We start from the raw sequence: 23658 nt of genomic DNA on the forward strand, positions 1-23658 counted from the left end.
AGTTATTACATAACATTAAGCTTTCACAAAAGGAATAAATAGAATGATCGCATTTCAATAAATGCGCAGTTAAACTACAAATACAAGTTCTTACAATATTGACATAACAATAAATAAAACAGCTTAATAACATTTAATACAGAATCTATTTACCATTAACACATTTCTTTGATTAAGCAATTAAATATTTGACATAATTAAGGTAGTTATATAATATCAATTATAATTTATGTTATTTACATTAAATAATATCTACAAATATAGTTCTTATGACGGAAAATCATGTTGGATTCTGAATCAAACAACATTTATTCTATTTTCTACATAATTAGAATCCAACAAAGGCTTACTCTTCCTCTGAAAAATTTTTCCTTAAAGAAAAATTTTTCACTCTAAACCTTTAGGTGGTGGAATCAGATTTCTACTACTCTCCTTTTTTTTGGGGGGGGGGGTCTTAGGTTATACCTTGTTTGGATGAAACTCCGTCCTGTGTTTTCTACAACGCATGTACTATCTTCTACAACTTCTCGGTCTTTACTTAGATTTTTACTGTCATTACATTTGACTGTAGTATAACTTCTATTTTGGTGACTGATTCTTCTGGTTTTCCTTCTGTAATTATTTAAGTCCTTATAATTGTCTCCTCTTCTCATATTCTTAGTTCTGATATGCAAAGCTGATATCTCAGTAAAATTAATCTCAGCTGGTAATTGATTCTCAGTACAAATCTCATGCTCAGAATCAGATACTTGAAGTTTTGATGTCAAGTCAGTGTCAAGTTGAATAACAGGCTGATCAAGTATAGTAGAGCTTAAATCAGTATTTTTCACAGCTTTTTTGTCTATAGATGATTGCATCTTATCAGGTTGTTCTTCTTGATTAGGCACACAAAATCTTCTTGTTAGTTGCCTTGTTCCTGTGCACTCAGAGGTATAGTTTCTTTTAACACGTATTCTTCTATTCAATATGGATATTTGACCTGTGGAAAAGTCACAAGAGAAGTGATGCTTCTCCATAAAATTTGTTCCTAATATTATGTGAGCATTTAAGCTAGGAGAGAAAGGGACTATCAATAGATCTTGATATACACAGAGGTTGATGTCAGGTATATAAATTTGTGCACGAACTTTTTCATATGCTGTAGATCTCGAATTAGAAAGAGTGGAAATTCTTACAGGTCTCCATAAATTGGTGACATCCTTCCATAATCTATCTTTTAACTTTAGGAAATAATGCTTACTGATGATTGAGGCATTACAACCTGTGTCAAATAGAATGTTACAATTATGACCTTTGACACATCCTGTAACCTTCATCATTAACTCTCTTGATCTAGGGAAATTTTGAGCTTTATTATATGTTCTGTTAGAAATATGTCCAAAATTAGAGTTTCTTCTGCTGTTAGAGTAGTTTCTTTTATTAAAGTAGCAATTCCTAGCGATGTGACCAATTTTGTTGCAATTAAAACATTTGGGAGGATCTCCATCATCTCTGAGAAATTTTCTCCTTGTCTGAGCTTGAGGATCAATGGGAATTTGCTGTCGAACATTCTCCACGGCTTCCACTACTCTATCCAATTTAGCCAATATTGGTTTATTTTGCTTCTCAACCTCCAGTTTGACAACTTTACTAATATGTTCTGCTGTGGGATTGAAATTTTCTTGAAATCCTACAGTCATTTCTGTCAATTTTTTCATTACTTCATCTAATTTATTCTTCATTGGCTGTTGCAATTTTTCTACTTCCTGGTGAACAATGTCTTTTACTTCCTTGAATAATTTCTTGTTGGTTTGTTCTTTTGTGTCGGACATACAGTTTTGATCAATAGGATTCTCTCTAATGATTTTCCTTTCATCTTCTTTCTTTCTGCTCTCTTTTGAGGATTTACTTACTCCTATGGAACAATCAGTTGTTTCTACTATGTTTACAAGGCCAATATTAGATGAAAGGCAAAGGTCTCCAATCATCTGTTCCTTTTCCTTGACAGCTATAAGACATTCCTCTAGTGAGGTTATCTTCTTCTTATAGGCTGTCTCCCTCAGTTCTTGTCTGACACCTTGTCTAAATTGTTGATAAACTGCCCAATCCAAATGAGGTTTGTCTTCATTGGATACATTTAAACTTTCAGAGAGAGTTAGTAATCGATTGTAGAAGTCACCAACACATTCTTTGTCCTTTTGTACAATCCTCTGTAGCTTCCACAAATTTGGTCCAACACTCCTCCGTTTACAAAATTGAGATAGCAAGACTTCCTTAAACTTCTTGTATTCAAATGTTTCCTTAAGTATAGTAGATGAAAAAAAATATGTCTTAGCTTTACCAGTTAGTTTGTTTCTAAGTAGCACCAACAATTGAAAGTCTGTCCAACTTGCTGTTTCTCTGAGTTTCTCAACATAAGTAAAAAAAGATAATACATCATCAGAGTCTTCTCCTGAAAATTGGGGAATTACTTGTTGGGGATTCATACTTCTAAAAAATTCACTGTTTTCCATCTCTGAATTGGAAGTAACAGCCATTGTGATAATTGGAGCATCAATTCAAATAATATAATCCTTTAATTTCAAAAAAAAACTTTATCTTTGCCTGATTTCTGATTACAACCAGTTCATTGTGATCTATTCAATTTACCTTTTAAATTTTCAGGGAGCAATTTCACAATTATTATTACCAAGTTAAATTAAATCTGTTAATTTACAGCTGTTAAATTACTTTTTATCAATTAAATCACATCCTGTCGACTGCGCCATTTGTCGTGACGTTCTATTTTCATGTTATGTTCTAAATCCGCCATCTTGCTAAAAGTCACTTTCATAAAATAAAGGAAAACTAATTGCAAATTAATCACTGATCTAAGGGTAGAGAAATTTCTATTATACTGCGCCACTCTATCCGTAGATAAGTCTATATGAATTAGTAAGATTAATTCAAAATTAGTTAGCAGTCTTCTCACTCATTCAGGTCGATGGTATTTATTTTCTTTCCTTCTGGGATTCCCGCTAGATCCGAATTTTTGTGAACGGTGCAGTAAAAAGAAATTCAGGCAAACACAATATTTAAATTAACAAACAAAACATTTAATATATGGTTATATAACAAAATACATGTATTCCACTTTTAAATATGATAACTCAGTCAAGCTAGTACATCAGGTCAAGTCATTCACAATAAATCAATCTTCCAAACTTTCACATACAATTCCACAGTTTCAGAATCACAAAGTTCCTATACTCAACTTATTACAATAGAAATTCGTATTTAAACAGTTTCCTTGTGTCTCTCAGCTACACTCTACGACTAACTCATAACAGGCACTAACCACGGTAGATATCATTTCAATGTCTATAGTTTCAACTCTCAGCCTCGATGGTAAGCTACAGTTAATGTTACAATCAGCGCAACGGAACTAATACTTAAATCTTCATACACTGAAATAAACTAATGTGACTGTCCTTACCAGAAATAATCTTCAGTACTTCCAATATTTTGTGAGCACACTTTCAATTTGTATTTATCATACTTGCGAAACACATTTATAAAAATTCTCCAAGGTTATAACTAAGCCTTATTAATCGCGCTTCAAAACTCCAGATAAAAACTATAAGGTACATTAATTATTCTTATTTTTCATTCATCAACTAGTTTAACTCCGTACAATTCCTTTTTTCGTAGTATAGAAATAAGTCGTAATTGTAGACTGACTGGATTTATTCAGAATTCTTCTTTGAATGTCCAGTTCTCTAATTATCCGATTACGGCAATAATTTCCTTTATTACTACGGCTGACTTTGCTTTCAGCCAACTATAAGATTCACTTATGAAAAAAATATCTACTCAATTCTTCCCTAAGAACCTTTTAATTACATCTACTTCTTTAGTTTACTTCCTTGCTACCTTATAGTTCCAAAGTTCCGTTCCGACTCCTTACTTACTACTACGTATCTATTTTCTCTCTTCTCCGCAAACGCTCCCTTCACACGCGCCCGTTTATTTTCACGCGTCTCCATGACAACCGATAGACGTAAACATTCTCGCGAATGTTACATTACGCTATACAACTACATTGAGTTATTACATAACATTAAGCTTTCACAAAAGGAATAAATAGAATGATCGCATTTCAATAAATGCGCAGTTAAACTACAAATACAAGTTCTTACAATATTGACATAACAATAAATAAAACAGCTTAATAACATTTAATACAGAATCTATTTACCATTAACACATTTCTTTGATTAAGCAATTAAATATTTGACATAATTAAGGTAGTTATATAATATCAATTATAATTTATGTTATTTACATTAAATAATATCTACAAATATAGTTCTTATGACGGAAAATCATGTTGGATTCTGAATCAAACAACATTTATTCTATTTTCTACATAATTAGAATCCAACAGTAGCAAGGAAACTGTATATTTTGGAATTCTTAGGGTCAATTATCTCATGTAGCATGGAATGAAGGAACCAAGAGAATCAAGAGTTCTAATTTGGTTGTAGCATCAGAGAATGCGAGTGTGACTGATATTTTATCTTTTTCCCTAGTAGGTGAGAGTGATTGTTGACTTGGAAGATGATCAACTGTGTATGGTAGTTAAGAAATATTTAATAACAGTGATAAATCGCCTACTCCTCATATAAGGAATAAAATACGTTAGCTGATTTATTTATTTATTTGAAAAATTGTAGTCCAAGAGCCTCCAAAGCTCTGTTCGATTTCGACGATGTCCTTCCGTTGGAAAGACCTGAGTTCAAATCGCGTCTAAGACGCAAAGAAAACCATTCTCTTTCACATGAAAATTAACCAGTCTTATATGAAGGTAGAAGGTTTTTTTCTCTAATTATTTATTTATTTATTTTTATTCCGATACAGGCAAATCAGCCGGGAGAACAAACGCAATTTACATACAAAATGTATACTTGATAAAGAGCTAATCACCTTATTCTGAAATCATAATACGAAATCAAAGGACACCTTGAACAGTTATGGGCTCTTAAGGGCCCGTTAAAGGGATTCAACAGGAAATCAATATGAAGAAGAAGTTATGATAGAGGAGTGAGGCGACCAGCAGTTGCATTAGTATAAATCTTAAGCAAGAAAGTGATTAGCGTGATAAAGAAGGAAAACTGGAATATGAGAATTGCGATCCAAAGAGTCATTTCATTACGTCGGAAGAGAGATTATTGTAGTAGAAGGACCTCGATAGTCAAAGTAGTCAGATGACCAATACAGATGATATAATGAAGCTGTTTAACAATACTTTTATTAGGATATTTCATTCTATAGTAATTATTCGTGGAAGAGTTCACCAACACGCGAAATCACGTGCTTTATACGTAAAATTTTCCAACTGTTATACAAGCAAAATAGTTACCGCTTTAAAAACTATAAACACTCATTCCACAATACGGATTGTAAACTAAAGTAAACGAAATAGATGTATTTAGAACGCTAAGGACTCCTGCAGCTATCCAGATGCTTAGAACACTAAGCACTTCAGACGTCAGCAGGCAGTGGGGTTGGATGTGATGTGCTACTAATGATTCGTGCAAAGCGCTGAAGAACTGACTATGCCACTAACCTAGAACGAACGTCATTGTATAGGGACGGTGGTGAAATGACAGCATGAAATTGTAGACTAGGTTGCATTTATTCAGGTTGATTGGGAATTTTGTGAAATTAATAAGAACGTATACAATATTGGATAGATTACAGTTTATTTAAGAAACTCAACATGGATTTTTTTAAATGTTCGTCTTGTTTTGGCAATCTGGTCAGATATAGTAAAGAAACTAGAGTAGTTCCTGAAGGAAAAGCAGAAAAGCATATACCCCAACCTTTCCAGATTTTACAAAAGTTAAACAAATTTCTGCATGACATAATGCAACTAATGTGTTTAGATATCAGGTTTGTGGATTAGATTGCCAATTGACAATCTGGCAAATAATGCTATTTATAGAAGTTTCACCGGACTTTGCAGCTATCTTCTGGAATAACTTCACTTTTGAAAATGTTTTTTGAAATTCATTTCACTAACTACCATTATCCCAAGATTCACAGCCTATTCCACTTTCTCTAGTTCAGTTCTACCAAGAAAATATAGCCTTCCTTCCATATGTAATTTTAAACTTTAATACCCTTACACATAGTTACTTTAATATCATCCCCACTTATTCAACTACCTTTTCAGCGCATGTAAATCCTCGTGAAGAGATAGTAGATTGGCGTCATTTCTATTAATTTTTCCCGATTCATCAACAGAGAACTCGGTATCTTCTAGTTGTATATCTGTTGTATAAGCTCCTGATGACACACCTGGTTACCCGATCTGTGCAGAACACAATTTCTTAGTAACCATGTGATAACCTGGTTAATTAGAATTTCACTAGTTAACCAGGAAAACTAGAATTAGGAAATTAAAAGGGATGAAGTGAGTAATGAAGATTGCAAGCAAATAACTTCTGTGTTTGATGGACAGAATGAGGATGATATGACTTCGATTGATATAACTGAGATCTATTTACCAGATGGATGGATATGGACACTGGGTATATTTATCTAATCTTTAGCCTATTCAGGGTACTAAAGGTGCTATTAATTTACAATCTCTCTCTCTCTCTCTCTCTCTCTCTCTATATATATATATATATATATATATATATATATATATATACATATATATATATATATATATATATATATATATATATATATATATATGAGAGAGAGAGAGAGAGATTAAACCTTTCCAAGGCACTTCTACTTTCAATTGTCATTTCGTAAAATGAATTCACATTGTTAATTTTTTTTCTCTAAATGGAGGTTCCTGTCACGAGTTCTCTGACCGCAATAAATTGTGTCATTATTTCCAAGTCTTCCTGCATGTTAAATGACATAGGGGGAGATCCGCATTAGAAAACTATTTCGCATAACAAGCACACAATACACATGCACTTCCAGTGGTTACAAAATCGACCTTTCTCCGCTCATAGATCTTTATCAGCAATTTCTAAAATGAGCAACGTAGGTCATGGAAACTAACCGTCATATACATGGCAGAACTGCAAGCCAGAAAACAAAATATGAAAAAGGAAAATAAATATAATTTTAAATTATCCCATGAAGGTGTCACGTAATAATACTAAACTACTGCTAATAATAATAATTTCACATTAGTAAATGAACCTTAAATTATAATTTAATTTTTTGTTTGCAAAGTCAAAATTTTGAAAAGTGGACAGCAAAAATCAAAAATTTAAATAATAATAATGAGGAGGAGGAGGAGGATCCTATAATAATAATAAAAAATAGTACTTATGAAATTTCGTCTCTCTTCGTAATTGGAGAATTAATCAAAGATTTCTTGGTTAACAAATCGAATATGATGATGAACAGAGTACAATTGCTCAGAACTGAAGAAATTAACCTATGTATTTATCTGTCCCAACCATAATAACAATTAACCATCCAGGACAGCATTCCGTTAATATACAGATCTTGGAGAAAATTATAAAACCATCCAATTAATGAACGTTGATGCATTTATAGTAAAACCCTAAAGTAGACCAGGAACCTGTTTCGAGGAATCCGCTGCCATGTACAGGAATAGGAAATTCCTGTAAATAAAGCCAATTTTAGACCAAATGAATATCTAGGAGTGAAGCATTTCATCCCTCCTCTCTCAAAAGTTGTTTGAGGTCGACTGGAATTGTGACCAAACCAATCAAGGCAAATAGGCAGTGTATTATAACTGCGTATGTTCTTTGGCCGATTTGTCTATTTTAGAGAGGGGGGAACCTGTCATCTCCATGGGGGGGGGTCATTTTTGAAGATACTTCGATGAATTGTCTTCAGATATTAACTTCATGCTGGGTTAATCCGGACTTATGAGGTTTAATCAACCGAATATAATGCTGATATTCAGAAATTCACTTCAACAGAACGACTGGTATGACCAAAGAAGGATAAGAGAGCATCCGACTTGGTAAACAACCAGTGGCTAAGAGGGGAGGGGAGTCCAGTCATTAGGAGAATATAATAGTTGCCGGATTTGGTTGATGGCCTTGGAGGAAGTATAAAATTAAAACTCGACTACTTTACATACAGAACAGAAATTCTGAGGATTTCATATTGATTTGAAGAAAATAATAAGAAAAGGAAATTTTTAGCCACTTTTGGACTGTAGGCGATTGAGAAACAAGATTCGTTTAATATTTGAAATATCATGTTGGAGAAGCCCTTCAGAGGCAATATTGTGAACTCTTGTTAGTAGAGATTTTATTATTCTTGGAAATAGGATGAACTAAGGACTTGCGTAGCGTATGAAAAGATGGTTTACGGTAGACTGAAGTGCAAAGCGGACGAACAATAATTTCACATACAGAAATGGAAGTGAACATCTAGATTGAATAACGCAGCTTATGATTCCTTTCAAAGAGTAAATCTAATCCTAGAGTTAAGAATATTATTTATTTATTTATTTTTATTTTTCAACAATTGATCAACAGGGGATCTATCATCTACATTTGGACAAATGCCATAAAACGTTTAGAAAATCTTTGGTGGTTACCTATGAAATCGTTGAAGAATATAATGGGAGCTAGCCTATTAAGCCAAATTCCACTTTATGGTGTGTTGCAACTGGATTCGCAGCTCTCTCTCTCTCTCTCTGGTAACACATTGTGTGTGTGTGTGTGTGTGTGTGTGTGTGTGTGTGTGTGTGTGTGTGTGTGTGTGTGTGTGTGTGTGTGTGTGTGTGTGTGTGTGTGTGTGTGTGTGTGTGTGTGTGTGTGTGTGTGTTGATGAAAATATTCATGTCCGCGAACTCAAAATGTTGAGATACAATGGGGCTCCAATCGTTCACCCATTTGTTCCTTCTTGATGTCAATGATCTTCTCCGACTGAATGCACGTCTAATTGACAGTTTTACCGATAACAATCTTCTGGTAGTTCTTTTGATTTAATAATACTTAGATCTCCAGGGAAGTAAGATTTCTTTATCTTGATTAGTTTATGATAAGAAAGTTAATTCAAAGTCTCGGCAACCAAGGAAAAAAACAACAACAACTAAGTTCTGTCTTTGGCCACAGGCGTTATGTTAGTCTCTAGACAACTATTAACCTTATACAAATTACAAATACTCTATTATCCAACTGCTGAGCACCATTCTCATATTTCAGGTCGAATCTCTAACAGTTCCTAAAAATCCTCAACTCGGCACAGAAGATAACAACTAGGTTGTTTACTGATCCACCGCTCAGTGATTCACTGTCTTTCACACAAATATTTGAATTTCTGCTAGGATACTTTCCACAAATGTTTAAATGAACACTTGTTCATCAGAAGTGAATTTCTCTCACTCTCCTGGAACAACTAAAGAACAACCTCGTCTGAGAAGACTTTGTACGGACAAACAGAACTTCCTGTGTGCAGCAACTGACCGAATCATTTAATGGAGGCTTTTCCCGACTCATATCTCACCGAACTATGAGCAGGGAATTGAAGAGGATCGGTACTGACAGTGGCATGCCTATATGGAAAGGAGGTGTTGAATAAAAGTTTCTAATTCAGTGGCGATATGTGTATATGCCAACACTTAATGTGAGAACCATCATAACGATTGTCAGACTACAAGAGCTGAAGAAAACACTTGGAAACAGTGAAATGAGACATCTTAAGCCTTGGAAAAATTAGGAAAACTCAGAGTAGATGATTATCTTGAATTTGGGCGTCCGCAGAGGGGACAAACGGGGCACAAGTAAATTCCCCCCCCCCCCGGGATCTACTTGTGAAAAAAAAGCTCCAAAAATTAAATAATTAAATAAAATTTATTTATGTAATTATTTGTTTCCAAGCTTCCCCCCCCCCCTGGAAAATTTTCTGCGGACGCCCATGATCTTGAACATTCGAAACTCGTTCTACCATACTGGAGGAACTAACGGTCAGTATGGAGTGGAATTCTAGATCAAACAGAAATAGAAACCAAACATAATAAAATTTTCGGAATACTCGGAACGCGTACCCTCTTTGAAAATTGAAACATCGAAAATACAATAATAATCATAATCCAGCTCTATACACCTGCAAGTTTTCACAGTGATACTGAACTTGATGAGTTATGGGAGATTTCAATGCCTCGGTAAGTGAGGAGCTTCGATTTAAAGAGGCATCGCTCTGGATCTCGAAATCACAGAGGAGAAAAGTTAGTTCAGTTTGTAATAAGTAAATCCCCAACAGTAACAAATTCCTTCTTCAAGAGTATGGACATGATGTTCTCCAAATAACTTAACAGTTGATATACTAATTCAAAATGCAAAAACTGTCCAGAAAAGAGAGATAATAAATAAACTTAACTGTATACGGATCGCAGATCGTAAACTTACCTTAAAAAAAAATAAATAATAAATAATATTAATTCATACAAAACCCTCCTGGCGAAGACGACATAAGTGTCGAAAATTGTCACTTATTCTGGTGAAATTCTACAACATCATGATCAGTGAATCCATCCCAGACCATTGGCTAAAATCAAAGATAATCTTCTTAAACTAGAAAAATAAATGTATAAATCGGATATAAACAACTGTAGACCAATCAGTCTTATTTCCCATAACTATAAGTTGTTCAAAAGAGAATTTCTAATTTCTGGCCATCTAGAAGCAAACCGGCCATATGAACAAGCCGGAATTTTGGGGGAAAAAAAAAGAAAAAAACTTTAATAACAATCATTTGCATACAATAAATCCAATTATCTAAAAAAATATTATGAATATAACAAATCTCTATACTTTGCTGTTATCGAGTATAATAAAGAATTTGAGTCAGTTCATGTTGCTCGTTTAAATGTCCTAGTACAACAAGGTATAAAATATTAAACGCATCAAACTAATCTATGCTATGATATTTATAGCAGAAGTCAAGTAGCTGTTTTTCAGAAAGAAAGAGAGAATAGTACTTCTCAATAAAGGAGACACAATAGACCATGGATTTTTACAGTTACATGTGCTTAGAAAACTTCACTGAACCAACAAGAGAATAAGTATCTTAGTTAAGAAACTAAGCAGTCTTCGATTTGCTAATAATATTGCTATATTTTCAGAAGGAGAAATGAATTGAAGGAGATGATAAACGAACTAAAGAACACAAGATTCGTGACTTTTTCATGACTAATAGCTCAAAAATTCCTATATTGCTAGATGGTATTAATATTGTATATGTATACCAGAGTATACCTATTTGGGATAAATAATATCCTTCAACAATAGATGAGACCTAAAAATATAGTCCAAAGTAACCAAAGATGGAATAATTACTGGAAATTGGATCAGTGGATAAAAAGGATTCGCTCAAAAGGGAAGCTGTCAGATTCTACTATTATTCCCCTCCACTCCCGCGCCACCCACGAAAAAAAAAAAAGTCTATGAAGCGAAGAGGAAAAACAAACAGAAAGAAAAGAAAAGAAAAACTAAGAGTATGTCAACGACCAATGGAGAGAAGTATTTTGGAATTTGGAAATTAACAAAACTCACAGAAGGAAAAAAAAAAAAAAAATGCAGACATAAGGCAGCTCGCAAAAATTGTTGATGTTACTCAAAAAGGCCAAGAATTAAAAAAGAACCGAGTCTATACAGCCAGGAGGACAGTTCTTAACTGCAATTTGAATTCCCAAAGAGAAGAAGAGGTGGAGAGGTGAGATCATAGGAAAAACAGGAGCAACTAGATGAGGAAGGCCCTCGAAAGAGAAGAGTGGAAAATTTTAGGAGAGGCCTTTGCCTAACAGTAACATGCAACACGCTGATATAATCTTCATTATTTATGTCCATGTTATATACAGTAGAATGTAAACTTTGAAAGTTTATTTAACAGGTAGACGTCGAGGATATCTTTCGGCGCTCATAAAACTAATGAAATCAGTTCTGTGGACTTTTTAATCTTCCTTTAAGTCAGTGAAGATGAGACAGTCACGCGGAACCAATATTTATTACAAGTAACATTGGCTATGGCAGCGGCGTACTTACGAAACTATGCAGCGCCAGAAGAGCGAAGAGGAGTTCAAAGAAAACGCTTGCAGGTATTCTAAACAGAGCAATGAAAACTATTAAGGAACCCAAAACTATTTTGGCGGAAGGGAAGGAGGGGGTAGGGTAAACATGGTAGTAATGGCACTGAACCATAAACAATTCCAGTACATTATTTCATTACCACGGTGGAAAAACACATGAATATCTAATGAGAATAAGAATAGACCTATAGAAGACTATCCCACGCCTGGTTCACCTGCGTAAAATGAAAACCGCAACAATGATAGTGACTAACAGAGTACAACAGTGAATTAGCGCCACTTGCAAAGAAAATAATTACACAGTAACTTCAGAAAGAAGTTGGTTTGAAAAATTCCGCCAATTTTGAAAAATTGTTGGCCGTCTTAGGCTGCTTGTGAAATATTTAAGAATTATACTCGAATTTGTGCATTTATTGGAAAACTTCGTGAAATAACATGGAGTAGATGAAGAAGAGAGCAGGGAAATACTGCAAATTTACTAAGAATTATTTTCGATTTAGTAAATTCTTCTCACCTTCAACTGAAAATGCCAATATAAAGATTCTTCTCGTCACGACGAGAACTGAAGTCAGTTCTTTCTTTCCAAAAGTTGCACAAGAATTGATTTTTTAAATAAACATGTTTAAAACATTATTACTGAATAACGAAAGTTAACTTGATAACGAAAAATAAAGTCCAGTAATATGTGTACATAGTATAGCGTTATCTAACTGGCCCCGTGAACACACACACACACATCTACAGACATAAATGCATTTATCCCCACCGTCAGGTTCGGCGACAAGTCGGTTGGGATCGCTTAAAGCCACATCATGTAAAAGGCCGACTCCAAATAGTGGGATAAGGCACAAGAAGAACAACATCTAGCATAAACTTCTAACACTGCAAATTAATTCATTAATTAGAAATAAATAGATTAGTGTGAAAAATGTTAACGATGTCATGTGTCTTTTTTTATTATTATTATTATTTTGTCATACGCTAAATACATAAGTGTTATTGAATTATACTCAGTCTCTTCCGTCCAGACCCTGATAATTGAAATTTTTACGATTTTTTTTTTTTTTTCGTTTTGAAAACGATATCTAAATCTGTGACCTAATTGATTCGTCAAGAAACCGAGGGACTTGCACACTTTCTAAACTTAGTCTCCAACTTTCCCACAGCGCCTCTGTTTGCTGCAAAACCGACCTACTCTCGAAGGGCAACTGTGTTGTGCAATCGAATTCACAGATCGATTTTTTAAATTAATATATACTAATAAAATAAAATACTTGACTTTTTTGGTAAGAAATTAAGTATTTTTATTTAAAAAAATAATGCAATAAAGAAAATTGGAAATATCAAGAATATTTTTATTATAGAATTTTATCCGAAGTTACTTTTATCCGCCAGTTCTTTACACTCAAATTCGAATCAGTGAAGACATACAAACAAAAGCAATATATATATATATATATATACACACACACACACACACGGTGTGATACAAGTTTAACGAATACATGTTCTTGGTTGTAAAATACGGGTTTTAAAAGACGCGTGCGTCAATTTAATATAATAATAATTACGCTGTTCTAATAAAATTTCAACCCTTTCACATTTTAGAATACACCATACAAACAGCTTCTTAAATACAGTATTAGTTTATTTGAGAATTTCATTATTATGAATTGCTCTTCATTATCTTACGCATGCACATCGCACAAAAAATCAAATTATACAATTAAGTAAACAAATGCCAATAATATTTTGATAACATAAATATTTTAGTAAAACATACAAAAAATCCCGTGAAATATCTTACCTGTTTTTATATGCAGTAAACCTATAAGCAAACCAAGTAAATATAAGCGGTTCTGCATGTTGCTTAACATCTAGGAACTGCAAAAGCATGGACAAAGATTACGACTACATAACCATACGAAGCAGACGATCAGCGTCCCAATGCCAATGCAAAATCGGACTTTGTTCGTTACGTCTATCTACGTCTATACAGAGTTCACCACGTGATAGGTTTGGGGTTAGACATTAAATGCTACGTTTGCCAGAGCTGAGTGATGGCATTTCTCAATTGGCACTTTATTTTTATTTTTTTTCATCACATACCAGTTTCATAATTATAATAGGCATATCTAATATATAATCATTCAATAACACATGATAATAAATTTCAAAATGCAACATATGATAATATATTTAAAACTGCAGGAGGTTGAAATAAAATACTCATTGAGTAAAGTTTGTCATTTATAGGTCTATTTATTGAAAATTTGGAACTTGTTAAGGCTTCATTCGGTAAAAGAGAACTATCAATTTATAACAGATATAAATTCTTTTGAGGTTTTACCACTGTGGATGTTCTGACGTTTTTTAACACTACTTGATCCCAGTTAATAACAAAAGCCACAGGAAATGCTGAATCACGTTTGAATAAGGAAAACTGGGACTGTTCATAAATATTTTAATTGACATGTTAAAATATTTCCATGGGAATGTTTTCACGGAACTCGGTACTAACTTAGTAAACCGAACTCAGGATCGAAATAAAGTTAATAGAAGTTAATTCAAGAAATAAAAATAAATATAATTGTAAAGTTTTTTTTTTTTTTTTTAACGCCGTCGCTCAGCTTAAAGGAAACATTAGCCGAAACTCACCTCATAGACATAAGACTCAGAAAGATTGTTTAAGTGTATGTAATGTGATGTAATGTTTAATCCCAAATCATATTTATTCCAAAATAGGGATCGTTTATTAATGATCTCAAGTCTGAGCTCAGAAAATTTCCTCGAATTCGTTTTTTGAGCTTGCAAAAATCTTTAAATTACAGAAACATATGAATTGTTTTCTGCACCAAGCACAAGGAAGCTTATACATTTCTTGTTACTCCTCTATCTGTGATGTACCGTATATTTGTTTAATACTTGTTTTCTTTCTGAGAATATGAAAATATGAAACACAAATCTAACAATGGAAACATCTTAAGTGAAATTTGTGCAGTGCTTTTTTTATCGCAAGCTTTTCAAACTCTCTGTCTCTTTACAAATTTCCAAACATTAGGGCTAAAAATTTTTGCCAATTCTCTTTGAAGAATAAAAATGCATTACATAATTTATGTATTATTTACTTTTAAAACATTGTATTTATAGGATGAAGATCAGCCTGTCTTTTCCACCTACTACAGGGTAAAGATCTCTCCCATTGCGGGAGGCTTGAGTCTACTTCTCCCAAAGTGATCCAGTCCATCTTGGGAAAGTGTTCATTCACTTATATGAATGAATGTATGAAGGTGTAAGACAATAAGAAACATCCATGCCTATGCGCAATTCGAACCTGCAGCCTCTTGGCTGGAGGCCGGATACGCTAACCACTCGGCCAAACAGGCTGGCTTGTATTTATATAGCGTAATAATAATAATAATAATAATTATATTATTATTTTTTTTTTACATTTTAATTTACATTTTAATTTTAATTTTAATTTTAATTTTTATTTTTATTTTTTATTTTAATTTTTATTTTATTTTAGAGAAGCAAAATAATTTATTTTATCATTATCTTACAGTGTATTTACATATATAGGCTCTTTTTTTTTTTTAACTGTGGCAGCCTTTCTATATCTTCTGAGCTTTTAATTTGTATCAGTTTGAAGTTTGTGACTTCCTCATGAATATCTTGGCATCTCTGATCGACAAAAATTGGTATTTTTTTTCTGTTTTTGCTTGGTCCAACAGATTCTGGTTGAATGGTGTTAAATATTCGGATAGGTAGATTGGTGTGTTGTCTTGCAATGCGTTCAAGTCCTTGGCAATTGTTTTTTTCTGTCTGCTGGTTTTTATGAGATTGTCTCTTGTGGACTTGCTTGTAAGACGAACTATGAATGGTGTAGTGTAAAAACTCGATGTTACGAAAATTAATAAAATCACTAGTACATCGATTTTTACTGTATGAACACACCTTAAAAACCTTATATATAATGTATCTATGTTTTGTATGTTTAAACTTTGTATAAAGATCAAAATAAGCCCAAAGGGAATTAACTCGCTCATTGTTTAAGCGTAAGTCGTAAGTCTGTAAGTTGGCAGTTCCTTTTGAACGTATTTACGAGTCCTGTAGCAGGTGTCCTTCAAGGTCAGCATTGAAAAGGGACGGCCTCCATCAGTCGGAAAGTCCTGTAGGCCACGTAGCCGGATTAAGGACATCAAAGGGGAAGAATAGGATTTGTGGACGAAAGTTCGAGAACCGCCAGTCACGTGCTGTTGTACAGGGTTCTCGAAATTACGCGCAAGACATGTACGGGGACATTTGGGGTCCAATAAACGTAACCCAAAGTGCAGGGGTATGGAGAATATAAGGCTTGGAATTTGGTTGAGAAGCGCTTCCTGTTGTCATCTTGCGTGATCTGTCCAAAGGAGGTCGAGAAGGAGAGGTGTTGATTAGTTCCGGAGGGGAGAGATCAGAGTCCGTCCACGAAGGGAGTTTCCAGTCCGAAGCCAAGGATAAACCGGAGGTTACAGTCTAAGGGGAAATCAAGTATTGGTTCAAGCCTTGCTGCTCTGTTTGAGTACGTGCATGCCTACCAACCTACGCAGTTCCTTGCCGGTCAATTCAAGACGCCCGAGGAAACCTATCCAATATCCCGATGGCTGACGCGATCCCTCAATAGTGCCCTGTGACTCCCATCAAGGAAAAGAAGAAAAGACGGAACGGAGAAGAAACCCCTGAAGCCCCGGAAAAGAAACAAGAGGGAAGGCGTATGCAAGACAGTCAGAGACCCATGTGAGTCTGAATGTTAATTATTTTATGTTTGTGATTAAAGAGAACTCCCCTCAAGGAACTGCTGAACTATTTAATATAGAAAAATAGTGGTTTAAGGTACATGAAACGCTCGTAGATTTGTGAAAAAAATTTTATTGAGTTTAACGTGAGCGTAGTTAATTTCCCTAAGAAAGATTGGGCTAACTAAGATTTCCTTTTATTAATGTGTGTTAATTAATTGCTTATTATCACATCATAGAGCTGTTTTAATCAAAGGGAATGAAATATGCCAATGTGATTATCAGTCAATTAACTAAGTCTTTAAGATGAGAATCTAAGAGTCATAATGTGTGTGTGTAGTGCATGGGTGATAACTAATTACGATTGTTAATGCACACCTAGAAATTTCTTGTTCTGTATGAATGATATTTAGTATTTGTGATATAGAATGCATTATCTGAGATTTAATTAGAAAAAAAAATAAGAGTTCACTAAGTATTACATTTGAGTAATTATTCAAGATTAATGAATTTCTTGTATGAATGAAGTTTTGAATTCATGTATTGTATGGTAACTATTAGATATCAGTAATTAAATGTTGTTTATATATTAGTACATAATGGTTTGGTCTCATTTTCTTGTCTTTTGCAATGCACTGATTCAAAAGTAAAAATCGAACCTAAGCAGGAAACGTTGATATAAATAGTAAGTGAGAAACGGGCCAGGACTGCAAAGCAAATTGATAACTTGGGGATGATAAAGAGATTTTGTTGAGAAAGATTTAATAACCTACTGGAAGTACTATATTTCTTGCACCATATCAAGGCATGGATGGTGCGGTCATAAAATCTAAATAAATATTTTCATTGCTCTCGGGTAGAAAGCGTATAGAATACAGAAGGTAGGAACCTAGAGTATAAAAAGGGGAACGTATAAAATTAAGTGATGATATATTACACTATCGCAGCATCACCCGGATATAAGTAAAGCATCCCAGGATAATAATAGAAAACAAGAAATAACAAAGTAACTAACGAGAAATAATCCACCTACTTTTACAGTAGGTCGTGGCAAGCCTTGTTTTTTGATCTTCCTAGGAATCTGTAGGGGGGATGTCAATTGCATAGCCTAATTTTAATACTACGTCTCTGAAGTTTTCTGTAGGTGCAGTTTCGGGAAGGCCGTTTATGGTAAGATCTTCTTTATGTTGTTGCTGGTTTAAACGTTCATATTGTAGTTTTAACGAATGAAGTTCTTGACGGAGTTCAGATGTTTCTTTCATCAAATTTTGTTCCCTGCCATTTTGTTTAGGGCGTTAATACTGATTTTGATGTCTTTTACCGTTTGCAACACTTCTATCACTGCTAAATTATTGTTTGACCAAATCTTCATATTCGCTAGTTTTTTTGTTATTTGCTGGTTCTGTTTGTCGAAGAGTTCTTGCACAAGATCTACTGAGCTGGCTTTTATAGTCTCTAGACCGTTTTCTATTAGTATATTTAAATAGTTGAAATTATAGGACTCGCCTGCATGTTTGTCTGTTCAGTTCGTCATCTGATTTTGCCGTTTCTTTGTTCCTCCTGAAGATTACACACTTCCATTCCTTGCCAGGTTGTTTCTGAAAAGCGGGCACATTTTAAGTGTAGAATCCTACTGCATTTCGTGCAGGTTATTTGATTTTCGTCGGACGATAAATCCTCCAAGCATTTGATACACCTCATGATTTCCTTTCTTCTCTTGAGCAGTTGTGGCGTGATTGTAAAGATGGCGACGTCCTTTGTTCTTCGCTTGTTGTTGATCGCAGTCCTCTCTGTTCACTTTTCAACACTTCCAAATTTGGTTTCTTCTTAGCCGATTTCGATGAATTTTGTAGCACTGTCTTCGCCGTGACTGGTAGAGTTACTTGCGAACACTTTCAAATTAAAAACAGGAGTTGGAACAACTTTAAAAAAGTAAAAAACGGGGTCAGCGATATCACCGTGCTCCCGTTCTTATGCCCACACAGCGCCCTCTCTATATAATATTAACAATTTTTTGATTATTATTATTATAATCAAAAAATTATAATAATTTTTTAAGTTTAATTAATTTATTGATTATCAGTCACCCAAATAATATAATATAGTGGAAAAGTAGCTTTCAGATTCATCAAAGCTACAATTTTGGAAGGAATCCTAGTTATGCTGCGAGCTGACTTACTCGCAGTGTGGTATCTCAATGGCTCCAATTCTTTTCCATAGCTCACTTGCAGGTCACTTACAGTGTATATCCTCCGCCCATCCTATGCATCTAACTTTACATGATGAAAGCCTATTATGATACTCCCTTCATCGTTCAAGATTTCAAATTCATATGCAGACTATATTTTAAAAATGCCAAAGTGGAACGTGCCTTCTCCCTTACACTACATAAGCTGATTAAGAGCTAATCCATGAATTCAAAAGGTCATTTTCGCACGCATCACATGTGTACGAAAATAAACCTTTTAGGGATAATAACGAAAAAGGGCACAAAATGTATGGAATAAGTATAACTTATTCCATACATTTTGTATGGAATAAGTTATATACACAATTAGTACACATACACAATTAGTACACATATACACATATAAATTATAAAAAAAATAGCGAGAAAGAATGAAAGGCTTGTTATGGGCTTATTATATTATAGGCTTGTTATAGGTTATTATTGCAAGGATAAGTTGTTATTCACTGCTTATTCTTACAACTAAAAAAAATCGTAACAAAAATGACGTTATTAATTTTCAGTGCAATTATTAACTGCGATCTATCTCTCTCTTATTAGAACCAATAAAAGCTTTCCAGCTTATACGGGGGTAGTCTGAATACTTCTCGGCCTCGACTATACACGGCAACACCATCGGCAAGATTTTTTCTAAGTTGCTGCATCTGTCATAAGCATCCATGTGAAATTGCGAGTCATTCTATCAAGTAGTTTGTTTTACAGTTGTCTATATCCCTTGAAAAAATTGAGTATCTTGCGGTTATAAAATCCTCTGTAAAAGAAGGTTTAACACCAAAAAAAAAAAAATTCATTCGAAGTTCATAAAAGTTTATGGCCACTCTTCTCCTTCGTTTTTGGCATTAAGAAATGGGCTGCCGAGTTTAAACGTGGCCGTACCAGCCTTGAAGATGATCCACGTGAAGAACGTCCAAAAACTGTAACAACACCAGAAATCATTGATCAAGTGCACAATATGGTATTGGATGACCGGCGAGTCAAAGTGCGTGAAATTGCTGAGACTATGGGCATTTCAAAAGAACGTGTAGGACGTGTAGGATATATTTTGCATGAAGAATTGCATATGAAAAAGCTTTGCACAAGATGGTGCTGTGCCTGCTCACAGCAGATCAAAAACGCACTCGCATGAAAATCTCTGAACAGTGCCTGGAGCGTTTTAACAACAATAGAACTGATTTTGTGCGCCGATTTATTACTATGGATGAGACTTGGATTTACCATTACACACCAGAATCCCAATAGCATCAAAACAGTGGACAGAAACCGGCTGTTCAGCGCCAAAGAAAACAAGTCGGTTCCATCAGCTGCAAAGGTCATGGCATCGGTGTTTTGGGATGTTAATTGCATTTTGTTTATTAATTATTTTGAAAAGGATAAAACAATAACCGGGGAATATTATTCCGATCTTTTAACCAGACGATACGAAAAAATTCGTGAGAAAATACCCGGTTTGCAGAACTAAATAATCTTTCATCAGGACAATGCACCTGCCCACAAAGGTGTTTTGGCAATGGGAAAATTAAGGGATCTGCACTATAAATTGCTGGAACATCCATCCTATTCCCCAGATTTGGTTCCCGCTGACTTCTATCTTTTCCCAAAGCTAAAACCCTTTCTCGCTGTCAGCGTTTTTTCTTTGAATCAAAAGGTGATTGCAGCTCTAGAGGGATATTTTGCAGATCTTACTGAGAACCACTAGAGGGAAGGGATAATGGCGCTGGAGCATCGCTGAAATAAACGTATTGGTCTTAAGGGAGATTATGTTGAAAAATAAAAATAATTTTGAAATTATAATTTCGTTTTTTCATTGTCCGGCCGAGAACTTTTCAGACCAGCTCGTGTATTGCAAGGTAGCATGACTGGTAGTTATTTCTACTGACTATTCATGATTCTGAAAAATATTGTCGCAAAACTAGGGATCATCCCTGGAAATTAAGAAAGAGTGTAATTAGCAAAGGCGTCAGGACTAGAATACTTGCTTGGAAAATGGTGGATGAGTCGGACGAGTCATTCACCGATACAGTAGTATCGGTGAATGACTTCAAAGTAAAGTATGACAGGTCTTATTGCAAATAATAATTAGTATTCTGTTTTCAAAATTTTAATGGACTTTCCGCGATGAATCGACAAACCCCATGCAGGCATAACAACAACTTTGGGTAACTCTGATAAAAGTTTCACAAAGGCTACAAAGTTAGTCATTTAAGTATTGAAGCGATAGCGGGACTAATTGTCAAAAAAGTTCGATGCCTGGTCATTATATTCATGCGCCACATTAGTTGTGATGCATGGATATAGCAAATATTAAAATGTTGTGTTATTTCACAACCATGTGAAATATCATAATATATTATATCATATTATCATAATCTCATAATATCATAATATGTAGTGTTCCAACAAATGTTCGTGTGCTCACACTATAAGTGTGGGTATGTTTGCCAGAGGCAAACATTCTGTCACATGAGTCGTTGTACCATTGACAACTGCTTCAAGATTTTTTATTTTATTTGTTTGGACTTTACTTGTGTCCTATCGTTTTATATTTTCAACAGAGTCGTCCTTCATTTAAACATCATTAAAACAAAATGATATATATGATGATATATGTGAAGATGAAATTAAAAGATAGCCATGTAAAAAAAAAAATGACGTTAAACCTGACAAAAGAGGCATTATTAAGGCAACAAAAATTGGAATTGTCGAAGCCATGGTATTTCCAATAGCGATGTATGGATGTGAAATCATTAAGAAGAAAGACAAGACAGACAACTTCAAAGCTTGTGTTTAACTTATATGACGGCGACGTTGATTAGTTTATTATTATTATTATTATTATTATTATTATTATTATTATTATTATTATTATTATTCGAGTTTTTTTTATAAAAATTCTTTTAGCACAGATTATCTAAATCTGGAAAACCAGACTCCAGAGAAGGCGCTGCAGTATCTCAACGTCACTCAACGTCATTTGTTGTGAAGTTGCCAGAATTTTGGATTAGGTGTTTAAGCAGAGGTATTGATGCTAGTAAGGTCCTTAAGTATATTATGAGTTTTAGAAATATGCAGTTTATGGAATTCTAAGTAAATAAAGAATATATGTATTAGTTTCGTGAATGAAGTATTGGTTTAACGGCCATAACAAACATGTCATTTTAGCTATGTTTTTGTGATCTTATTTGCGCAGAAGTATACGATGTTGGTTTCATAAAGATATTAGATTTTAATGTTAGAAATTGGGAATTCGAAAATATTTGGGAAGAATTAGAAATATTAAGTATTTCAACAGGAAAGGTGGGCCTTGAAGATGAATGAATGAATGAAAGTATTTTAACATGAATAATCATCCAAACTGTTTTCATTCTTCAGTAAGCGGCACTATTCTAACCCTTTTCTTTTATTTTCTGGTTTTTTTTTTTTTTGAAATACATATGCCGATGGTTCCTACCTTTCGTTATTGCCGCAGTTCAGTGTATTTTTGTAACGTTCTGGACGAGAAGCGATATTTCTGTTCTAAATAGCATGTTCAGTTAAATTCTGTGTTTCTTCAAAGAGAGGGGGGGGGGAATTCCTCCTTATCTACGTCAAAAGTCAGCTGACTCGAAAATTCGCTGATAAAGAGAAATTCCTACGGTGACTTTTTTTTTTATGTGGCTTACACCCATGAAAAGTTATATGCAAACACGTGTTTGTACCATGGATGGGCTAAAGATTTTTTCTATTTATTTTTATCCGTTTTATATATATATTTGTATATATATATATTTTTTATTTTTAAATGTATATTTTACATGATCCGGAAACCCTGCTCTAGTGACCAAGCATGGAACTCGAACCAATTCAGACCTCCAGTAACCTGAGGGGGGGGGGTCTCACACCGGGAGACACCCTCCTGTGAAGATCTCCCAATGTAAACGCTCTCGAACCCTATTGGTTCGAGAGCGGATACACTAACCACTCTGCCAACGAGGCCGGCATGGAACCTCATTTGCAGATCAAGTGTCACGGAAGTTACCGAGAGGCTACAAAGCACAGTATCCGAATATTTTTGTTGTTGCTTTTATTAATTCACTCTACTTTTTTTGCTAGTAATTATTTTAAAAGTTTAATTTGTATTATAGTTACAAAAAAAGCTGTTGCTATTATTAAAAATGTACAATATTTTTTCTTTCCCGGAAACCGGGTTTTTCATTTCTCAAAATAGACAAACTAGTTTGTCTGTTTTGATAAATGAAACTTGATCCCGTGACCACACACATCTACAGACATAAATACTAACTAGGTTTCAACAGGAAGCCACCTTATTCCATAATCATTATTTACTAGTTAAGTAGCATACTGCTATCCCACCAACCATAAGGTTGAGGAGGAGTGAAGAAGATCTTGATATATTATCATTATTATTATTATTATTATTATTATTATTATTATTATCATACGACACCCCCAAGGAGTCCAAGGACTCATCGAGGGAGGGCACACCATTTCACCACAACTCACCGTCTCCTACTCCCCAGTCCTCCAACTACACACCACCACCACCAACACACCATCATCCACCGCTC

The 23658-nt window shown here is 34.3% G+C and overlaps 2 protein-coding genes across 2 annotated transcripts in view; one reads left to right on the plus strand and one right to left on the minus strand.

Moving 5' to 3' along the window:
* LOC150096296 (uncharacterized) overlaps positions 1 to 14013 on the minus strand; it is a 53678-nt gene extending 39665 nt beyond the window's left edge. The window contains exon 1 of the mRNA XM_090409156.1: positions 13875 to 14013. Within this exon, the coding sequence (XP_090265282.1) occupies positions 13875 to 13944 (70 nt within the window). The 5' untranslated portion in view covers positions 13945 to 14013. The remainder of the gene's footprint in view (positions 1 to 13874) is intronic.
* LOC150096294 (uncharacterized) overlaps positions 1 to 15259 on the plus strand; it is a 232568-nt gene extending 217309 nt beyond the window's left edge. The window contains exon 7 of the mRNA XM_090409393.1: positions 15218 to 15259. Coding sequence (XP_090265519.1) covers positions 15218 to 15222 — 5 coding nt within the window. The 3' untranslated portion in view covers positions 15223 to 15259. The remainder of the gene's footprint in view (positions 1 to 15217) is intronic.
* Positions 15260 to 23658: the final 8399 nt, after the last annotated feature.

This window comes from Typopeltis vanoorti, chromosome 19 (assembly GCF_054136105.1).
Source record: "Typopeltis vanoorti isolate ZY-2024b chromosome 19, IOZ_Tvanoo_1.0, whole genome shotgun sequence".
Classification (NCBI taxonomy): domain Eukaryota; kingdom Metazoa; phylum Arthropoda; class Arachnida; order Uropygi; family Thelyphonidae; genus Typopeltis; species Typopeltis vanoorti.